This window comes from Condylostylus longicornis, unplaced genomic scaffold (genome assembly GCF_029603195.1).
Source record: "Condylostylus longicornis isolate FDR11 unplaced genomic scaffold, ASM2960319v2 ptg000063l, whole genome shotgun sequence".
NCBI lineage: Eukaryota > Metazoa > Arthropoda > Insecta > Diptera > Dolichopodidae > Condylostylus > Condylostylus longicornis.
In genome coordinates, this window is record NW_026578031.1 from 728,868 (window position 1) to 739,578 (window position 10,711).

The 10,711-nt window shown below is 24.7% G+C and overlaps 1 protein-coding gene across 1 annotated transcript; it reads left to right on the forward strand.

Moving 5' to 3' along the window:
• The first annotated feature begins 8,808 nt into the window (after positions 1 to 8,808).
• LOC129612208 (uncharacterized) lies at positions 8,809 to 10,389 on the forward strand. Its single transcript, XM_055525728.1, has 2 exons — positions 8,809 to 9,198; positions 9,983 to 10,389. The coding sequence occupies exons 1-2, from the start codon at positions 8,905 to 8,907 to the stop codon at positions 10,169 to 10,171; spliced, it is 483 nt and encodes a 160-aa protein (XP_055381703.1). The 5' UTR covers positions 8,809 to 8,904; the 3' UTR covers positions 10,172 to 10,389.
• Positions 10,390 to 10,711: the final 322 nt, after the last annotated feature.

Here is a 10,711-nt window from a genome sequence, read left to right on the forward strand (position 1 = left end):
TATATATATATATATATATACATATATAAAGTAACTACAGGTACACGCACACAATTTCAATTACAATATTATAAGAGAGACGACGTTTATTAAAAAAAAATTAAATAGAAAAATATTTCCTTCCGTATACTATTTATTTATATTATCCTTCTGAATCCTTGAAGTAAAATAAAATAACTAAAAATCAAAATGAATGTACAAAGAAAATTGAAAATAAAAAATCAGATAAGACGTGTAACAAAACACTGACAAAAAAAAAATAAAGCAACAGAGTATAGAAAAAGGAAAGCTTTTTTTTTTAAGTTAACGCATTTCTCCCTTTATGCCACCATTCGTCCTTTTTATTCTAAAATATATTACACATTTATTTCACAATTTCAAAATCAAATAAAATACTAAAAATTCGTTCAGAAAATAAAAGTAAAATAATATAGAATTTTTTACCGTGTTACTTAAACCAGTTTAGTAGTTCACGAATTACTGTAAAAATTTTTTTTTATGAGATAAAAAGGATATTTACAAAACATTTCTGATAACATTCAAGTTTCAGTTCAGAAAAGCTTTAATATTCTCAAATATAAAGTGTAGATATGTGTGTATGTTTTTCTTTTGGAAAATTGAGGTAATTATAGTGTTACCATAATTATAAAAATTAAATAATATATTATTATAATTTAAATAGTAATCTGGGATTGATTTGGTATTTCATATTTTTGCTTGAAGAGGCGATTTTTTTTTGGTAGCAGTCCATATTTAAATTATTCAATTGATAGCCCTGATATTACTGTAAAGCACCTTTTTTCCAAAAAAAAATTGAAATTAGAAAAGATTACGGTCATTGTTATTTTCATTACAAGTCGGTAACCATCACAGAATTCACGAAGTTTTTTGAAACTTTTGAAACTGGAGCTGAAATTGAAACTGATGCATTGACATTAGGGCTATCAAATTCTGTATGAAGTTTAACCTTGTTTAAAGTGTAAGCATGTTTGGTTCACATCAAAATTTCAGAAAAAATTTAAAATCTAGTTTATCCGCTTGAGTTTTGCTTGTTCAAATGGGGCTAAAAGAAGCGGGGCTTAAATAATTTATATAAATTTAATTATTTCTTAATACCCTGCTTTATTTATTATTGAAAATTTAAAGGGATCGCGATATGTAATTATTATCTAAACCATATTTAAATTTATTCTGAAATATTAATGAAAAATAATTTTTATTCCCTATAGTCAAATTTAATTGCTTGCATTATGATAATTAAAAAATTGAGAATTATTAACATTTTTTATACATACATAACTCAATGAATAAACCTTATCTATGCAGTGATAATTTAATTGGAAAGTTTATGAAATGTATACTCAGTATACAAATTTAATTAGGTAATAAGTAAATATACTTAATAATGTTGCTTAGTCAGAATATTTGGGGAAAAATATTAAATTTTCAAATTATACGTGTCTAAATTTCAGTGAATTTTTGAATATGAACACCAATATAAAAAAATTCATGACAAATTTTATATGAATAATCTTAGCTGAGCGAATATTTCGCTAAAATTTTAGCATAGCAGTTTTAATATCACTTCAGAACTAAAATTTGTCTATAGTCAATAGCTTTTATAATATTCAAGACGGAACTATGTGGTTCAAATCCCTACATAGCTGGCAAAGTCAATTAATTAAACATTTAACTCCTTAATTTTTTTCAAACAAAATTTTATATAATAAACAAAAATATTAATCTAACATCATTTTAATATGTAAATTGATTTTCTAGTTCAATGTCTAGCGAAAAAAATAAATCGTAACAAGGTTAAAAATTATTAAATTTAAAAAAAATTGGTTTAAAGATTCCGAAAATAAATGTTAAACTTTTATAAAATGAAAAGAAAAAAATTAAATAAAATAGAAAATTGTTATACGGAATTTTTGTTTATTTGAAAATTTACCCCCTAAAGAGCTGATAAATGGATTTTCTTAAAACGTACGATTTACTACACATTTATTGTTATGATTGTATGGGTTTATTTATTTCTTAGAACGATAATTTGAATTACGTACTTACTTGTTAATTAAAACTGTGATTTATGAAAATCAAATGTAGATATTTTAAAATAATCATTGTCTTTTTTTTCTTTTAATTTATTTGAAAATTACTAAAGTAAACATTCGGAGTTTAAGTCAAAGGTTTCTTTTTCTAATTTGATAATTTAATAATTAACGAAAACTTCTAAATTATTTGAATTAGTTGATTTGCTTTAATTAGATGATAGCTATTTTGTTTTGAGAGATATAGAAGTTCTAAATTTAAAATAATTATCTTACGTTACTGTCCGGCAGACTATCACAGCTTCCTATTAGAACGGAGATCAAATTTTGTTAAAATAATATTGTACAGCAATTTCATACCAAGTTCCTATTTATTCAGATTTGACGCAAACGAGTTCATCAATATTTTTCACAAAAATTAATTTGAATTTATGGAAAATTTTTTAATTTCTTCTATGGAAAATTTTTTGATAATTTTATCTAAAAATTAGTGGATATTCTTGTCATTAGATTTTATTTATGAATTTTCCAAAATAAAAAAAAAAAATTTCTTTTGATCATTTTTAAAAATCCGCATGAGTCATACATGTTGAAATTTTTATGATATTTTATTTAATTATTCTATCATTTAAGAATTTGCGAAAATTTATGAAAGGGAAAGCGAATAAAGAATCCCGCTGTCTACGCAATATTTAAACGATGATAAGAATTTTTTATTTTGGTTTGAATTTGTTTTTTTATTTTTGATATTTTCCTATTATAAACTTAAATTTTTTTTTATTTTGCAAATCTTGATCATTAATAGTGTAAATAGAAAAATAATTAATTCTATGTATTTCTGACCCAAATCTACTACAATATTAATTATAATTTAAATGTATTTGTAAAAATACTGCGGAGAGAATAAAAATATTAATTTAAAAAAGAAAAAAAAAAAAGATAAAAAAAATGACAGCAATTAATCCCAACCACTTAAATTATGACCCAGTAAACTTTACAAACTCAACTTTTGTAATCGTAAAATCAGAGTGCAGTCAAGGAAATTAATAATATGTATTTATTATACTACTGTAATAGTGCGAATAAAATATTTTAAAATTTTACGTAATTTTTAAAAAGGTCCCTGTAAAAGTTATATATAAATATTTTCATAAAATTTCCTATGCAATGGCGACAATCCAATGAATGCCTCCAGATCAGCCATCCAAGTCGTCCGAATTGCTCGAATTTTTTGCAGACAAGCCAGTGTCTGAAGCTTCCCCAATTTTAGGCCCCACCCCCTGCTGTTCAAACTTTCGGCATCACCTAGGGACACATATGTGACGGTAGGCCAACCAAGGAATGTGTTTAGTCACAGTGGTACCCTAGATCTAACGCAATAAATTTTGCAACAAAAGTACTACATTCCTTCGTTGTTTCTTCGATGACCCTGTATATATGGGTATTCCAGAAGAAGCGATCATCTAGGGTTACCCCCAAATACTTAACTTCACTGTAGTACGCAACAGGATCACCAAATACTTGTGATATTTGTTGATTTTTCCCTGCTCCTACGTTTTGTGAAGGCAATAAATGTGCTCTTGATGTGATCTATATTTAGTCCTATGTCTTTGCACCACCGTAAGAACCCTTAGATTCTGTTGCAGACGATTAAAGATCATGTTCTCGAATTTTTCCTGGACGATAAGGGCCTCATCATCAAAATTACATCATTATTTATAATCACATGTACATTACTGGCATTACCTGGTTTAACTTGATTTTCTGCAGTTTTGTGACTTCCTTACGTTCGTAGCATGGATTTATCATATGCATACACAATTACTTTCAATATTGATTTCGCTTAAGTTTCTTTCTGCTCTAGTTGCGTTTGCTTCGAAGTTCTTGTTCATAACCTTCAGCGAAAACGTCAAAGCTTTGATGTTGAATTCATTAAAAAGTACCATTTCTGTCTTTTCCAGTTTAGCCTTAAAACGCATTTAAATTGTTTTTTCAAATTTATTTATGAATGTGTTATGCGAGTACTTTTTAAATACAAAATGAACCTGCAAAAATTAATGGAAAAGATAAATTATTTTGGTCTTATTTTAAAAAAAAAAACAAATCAAATATTCTAATTAATTATTAAAACTATTTTAGAATGTTGGAAGATCAGCGACTCATTAAGGGAATTATCAAAAATTGTTCAACCGCTAATTAAATTAAAAATTTTTATTAAAATTTTTGTGAATATTAGAAGATAGTTATGGAACAAAAAACAAAACAATTATTAATCAAATGAAAGCTCTTAAAATTGTGTGAAATTTGCGATAACCGCACTTTTTTCATGAATTGTCATCAAATATAGAAAAAATTAATGCGCAATAGCGATTCAATATTGTACGACATGAGTAAAGTGGGAAAGTGTTTTAATAAACGCCACGAATATTTGAGCTTGAGGGGTGCTGTAAATTTATTTATTTGTTTATAATATTGAAAATAAACGAATATAGGTATAAAAGAAGGTTTGCTTGCATTTCACTTGAATCTGTAGCACAATTATTTAAATATTTCACTTTATTTTTAAAACGCCGGACAGAAAGAGAGTAAGAAAATAAGAATTCTAATTTAGAAGCGTGAATTTATTAGTAATTTAAAGTAGAAATGATTTGGCTACCTCAAAACTGCTACCTCAAAATTGTTCTATTCAATTGTCAATTAATTTTGTGTTATATTTACGATTGAGTATAACAAAAAAAAAACAATCATTAAAAGACAAATGAAAGAGTTATTGCTTATTAATCTGAACTGGTTTTAAAAATTTTTATTTCCGGATCAAATTAAGTTTTATTATTTAAATTCACGCTTTCATATTTAAAGCTAAATAGTATTTTTTAAATATAGATTTAGGTCATTGACTATATTTACGAATAAGAGTGAGGCGCCTCAAATTATATAGTAATACAAATAAACGCCCACATTAATTTTAATTTATATAGTTAATCATTTTATAAAATTTGATTTCACAAAGATTAATTAAATTAGAAAGAATAACAAAAGGAATCAAACAAATATTATAAAAATCATTGACCCACCATATTCTTTTATTACAAAAGATTTATATATAAAAGATTACAATGTACACTTTTCATTTGAAACAAAGTAAATAAATTTCGCTTTGTTAGTCTTAATATCAAAACAGAAAACAAATAAATTTAAATTATTAGAAGAAATTTATTTGAAAATTTTAATAATAAATATTTGTACAAAAGATACTTTCTAAAAAAAATATTGAATTTAAATAAAGAAAAGAAAAAAGTAATTAAAAAATAATTTTATTAAAATTTGCTAACCATCATTTCCTGTTCTAATCAAAATATTTGACCTTTGGCAGGTGTTTTCACTTATTTATTTGATAGTGTCATTTGAATTTCACAAAAAAACACATTAGAGATAATCTGTGTAAAGTATTTTAATAAATGAAATTTTAAAAATTAAATTAAATAGTAAAATTGGAATGCCTATAAATATTTTGATAATGAAACAGTCCTTGTTTATATAAAAATTTACACAAGATTTTCCATATTTATTAATAAATTGTAAGCACAGTCATATATTTCATGTGCATTTATGCAAGCAAGCAAATATTCACTTATGCAAGCAAATATTCACAACTAATAGAAAATAATTTTATTAGTAAATTTAAATAAAAATTGCATAATAAAATTGTTATATGAAAAAATTATAGTAATAAAAAAAATAAAATTAAAAGGGAGGAACACGAAAGCACAACTGCTTTCCGAAAACGGTATACGATGTTGTCTTCATTCAAATGTGATGTTGATTCATTTTTGCATAAATTTCATATAAATTGATGAATGTAGACCGAAATTTTGAGATTATCATGATTTTTTTTTTTTTTTTGATAAAATTTAGTTATGGAAACTCTTGGTTCAGCTTAGAATCGAAGTTTTGTAAAACATTATCTATATGATGATCACGTCAATCACGTCAACCTCTGGCAAATTCAAATAGTCATATTCGTAAATAAAGAAATTCTTGTCAACTGATATTTTACAATTTACAAATAAAATTTCTCTTTTTTCTTACCTGTTTTCCTTTTCTACATTAAAATCAGTCACTTTTAACAATTAATTCCTATAAATGCATTGAATTTATAATAGTCAAAAAGAATCCTAACACATCTCACTAGATTTTATTGAATTCTTTATTTATACTGAAAATAGAAATTTAGAAAAAATATTTGTTGTAGTAAAAAAATAGTAATAATTATATTATAAAAAAAAATCATTAATATTTTTTTTTCTCAATTTTGTTTCAATTTTGGTATATAGTTCAGTTGGAGAGAGGAGGAGGCGCCATCAAAGCTGTAATCCACCTCCACGATACTTTTCTCCCTACTGAATCAATCCAAGTACCTTGACATAATTTAGCAGATCACGCACGGGCGCCCAAGAGGAGTCCGATTCATCAAGTCGATATCCTCAAAAAAGTGTCAGAATGGGACACTCGCAAATTATGTATTTCGCGTCATCCACCAACCCGATGTCTCGGCACCCCATGCAAACATCCCAACCCCGTCAAAATGCCATCCACAATACTGAGATCTCCCCTGCTGAACGCCAGCTGATTCCTCGTTCTTGCACCGTTTCTTTTCGGCCTTTAGGGTCCTTCTCGTTGCACAAGTTCGCCTGCCATCCAAAATTCGCTCTTCTTCTAGTTTTTTCATATAGAATGTTCTTCAATTTCCGTCTTCTTCTCTGACATCACTGTTAAAAGTATTGGAAAATATGTTTTCGTAAAACAGAATTTTTAAGAATTAAAATAATAAATAAGAAATATACGTATACCTACAAAGCTCTGACGCAACGAATAAGAAAATTTTTACGTTTTATAAATTCATCGGAAACAAAAAAATATTTTTTTAAAAATTGTAGTTTATATTACATTTATTGAACGTAATTCAAGTTATTTAAATATTAGTTGAATTATATTTAATGCGTCCTAAAACACAAAGTTTTACGAACTTTCATTTTTTTATAATTAAAATTTATTTATAATTATTTTTATGTACATATTTATATATATTTAATTTCACTTAATATTCATATTTATATTAAAAGAATAATAAAATACATTTATAAGTACAGGAGCTAAAAAAGAAAATATTATTGATAAATTTCATTAGAAATTGTTATCACATTATAGGAATAGTAAAAGAAGCAAAGAATAACAAAAAAAAACTATTATAGCAGTAATGGTAATTTAATTGAATTGCGTCTTGAAAAGGTTAAGTTCCAATTCAACCTGAAATTTCTTCTATAAATCTACACTTTTACAGATAAATCACAATTTTATTTAATCAAACTTTTAACATACTTTTAATATTAAATGAGAATATAAGAAAAGAATAAGATTTTTGACCCTTCATTAACTATCAAATTGTCATTATATAAATTAAAAATTAATCGACCAATCTGTTGGTATCATGTATAAAAAGTCAAAGTAAGTGACTAAATACAAACACACACATTCATAATTATCTATGTTTATGTTAATGTGCGAAATATATTACTTAATTTTTCTTTTTGTAACACGCGACTCTGTACGCAATATAAAATTTGATAAATTGAAGAAAGAGAGAAAGAGAGAGAAAAAAAAATGAAAAATTAGAAATTTAAATTAGTTATTTATTTTGTTTTTGTTTCGTTGATAAAAAAATAGTATTAAATGATTGAAATTGTCGCAAAATTTATTTCAAAATTGAAATGATAATATTGAAATTATAAAATAAATATTTAAAAAATTCTTATCAATATTTTCAAATATGGGTTTTATAATTTATGTTTATAAATATACACCAAAGCACCGATTTACGGCCATTATCAAGTATATCTAACGGGAAAAGTTTATGGCAAATTGAAAGATTTGTAAAAAGCGTGAAAAAAATTTCATGAATTCAAAGGTAACACCATAGGGTAGCGAATGTTATAAAATTTGTTTACTAACTTGGCTCCACCTAATATATTTCCTGAGTCACAAGGAAAAATGTAAAAAAAAAAATAACCTTCAGGGAAAAAGCTGTATGTGTAGATCAAGTTACTGGAAAAAGATGGCCCAATAACTCGAAAATCTCATAATATTTGAGTTTTATAGTTCAATTAGGTTATCATGATTCAGAAATATAATCGGACATACCATCTGTAAAATATCACTTTCAGTAAAAATACGGTAAATTCGGCACGGTAATACGGCAAATAAATTCGGAATTGGAATTGAAAATGTAGAATACTGTCAACTTCAAAATAAATTAGAGAAAACCTGAAATTTTTCATTCATTTAGTTTCGATTTTACTCATTCCCATGAAAACGGTAATTTTTATTGCATATGATTAATAAGAGTGACAAAATAGCACACTTTATTTCCGTTACGTTTTCCCCATTAACTATATTTTTGACATGTCATGAAAATGACGTTATTGAAAAGCGTTATAATGAGGTTACGGGTACCATATTTTGTAAATATTTTTTTTTTGTTTTCTTATTTTCATAAATTTATTTTCTTTGCAAAAAAAAAATTTTTTTTTACGTTTTACATAGAATATTTATGTTTGTATGAATTTATATTTTCGGATTCAATTCAAATAATATAAAATAGAATTTAATTAAAGCTCCTTGACATAGCATCACTAGTTCTAATTTAACTGTCTAACAGTTTGCATTAATATATATATTATAAAAAACAAGAAAAAAAAAATATTAAAATTTTATTATTAAAATAATAAATTTTATTGTAAAAAGGCAAAACAAATTATAAAAAAAATTGAAATAAAAGTAAATAGAGAAATAAATAATGGAAGTTTTAAATTCTGAATTGTCATTTCAAATAAAATTTGAAAAGACTCAGACTGAAGATTCATTGAGTCTTGCATTACGCGGTTTAAATTTAAAAGATAAAAAATATAAAAAACAAGATTCAAAAAATTCTTTAACTGTAAAAACTAACACGGATGATAAAAAATCTTTAAATAATCAAAATGAATTACAAATTTTTACATTAAAAGAAGTCTCGAAACATCAATCATATGAAAGTTGTTGGATTATTTTGTATGATCGTGTCTATGATGTAACAAAATTTCGTGATTTGGTAAGTTGAATATTATACAATTACTATAATAGTTTCTACTTATCTACTTAATAAAATAGGGGAATTACAGTTCTACTTAAATAGGGGATGTCATTTTCTAGTAAAATTTATGATTTCGAACAGTTTGCTATACAACTGTTTTAATGTTACTAATTGGAATATATTAAAAACATATTGTAGAGTTGAAAAAATTTTAATAATAATGAAAAAAAACATCATTTCAATGAAAATACATAAATTGTAAAATCAGATCTCATCCCTGATTGAAGGATATGTGTTTAGTTCAGTTATAACAGGGTACGAGCGTTCTATAGGTTTTTTAAGTTTTGAAATTTTTTGAAATTTTAAAGAGCAAAATGTACAAAAAAAAAAAAAACAACAATATTAAAAAACAAGAAATTGCAAGAGTGTAGGATGGAAAATCTTTTAAACTCCAATGTTTTCATTAAATTCACTAAAATTCAATCACCTCATTTCGTTTCTATTACATGTACGGTATTTCTAATGAGCGATCCAAAATTTACTCCCTTGTTTATAACACAGACTGATTAAGTGTTTGCCATTCTTGAGGCTAGCAAAAAAAAAATACTTTATAAATAGTTTCGATGCAATTACCAGAGTAAAATTTTTACATATAGCATAGAATTGTTCCAAAATTTCCGAATTTAAAATCTAAATTATTTCCGAAATTCAAAAATTAAGGCTTTTAATTTTTCAAAATAGATTAATTTGTTTTATATAGATATATGCCAATTATTCTTTTTTCTTTGTTGTTTAAATATAGCATCCCGGTGGACAGGATATTCTATTTGAAAATGCTGGTAGAGATGCAACATTCGCCTTCCATGGAATACATTCAAAACTTGCTTTGTTAATGTTAAAAGATTATCTTATTGGAGAATTACCGGAAAAAGAAAAATTATATAGGAAAAGGAGTAGTCATTCAATTTCATTAGATAATATGCCCGAGTAATAATTAACTAAATAATTTTTTAATCAAAAAAAATAAAAAAATTCTTGGAATTTAAAAAAGAATTCATGAATTATCGTATTTTTTTAAGTCTTTAAGTTGACGACAGACTTTTATTCTTAATTTAAATATAAATTATCTACATAATTTAATTTATATATATATATATATATATATATATACATATAAATTTTGAAAATGTTAATCATAATCTATATGGAATGTTTGTAATAAGAAAAAAGTGTTTAATTTAATTTAATTTATATAAGTATAATTTAATTTTTTTTAGTAAATTTAGTGTGTCGAATATAAGAATTATTTTAGATTATAAATTATAATTTGAAATAAAAAACAAGAAAAACAAAAATTATTATATTTTATGTCATGTTTTCTTATATAACCACCAGCATCAAAAAAATCATGATAATTATATGTTATCAGTATAATTAATAATAAATAATGATAATAATTAATATAAATCATTATATATATATATAAACGTTGAATATGAATGTGTGCATGTGAATGAGTAACTTTGAGATT

Coding starts and splice junctions, on each gene's coding strand:
- LOC129612208 (XM_055525728.1), top strand. CDS start 8,905: ATGGAAGTTTTAAATTCTGAATTGTCATTTCAAATAAAATTTGAAAAG. Junction 9,199..9,982: donor TAACAAAATTTCGTGATTTG/GTAAGTTGAATA, acceptor GTTTAAATATAG/CATCCCGGTGGACAGGATAT.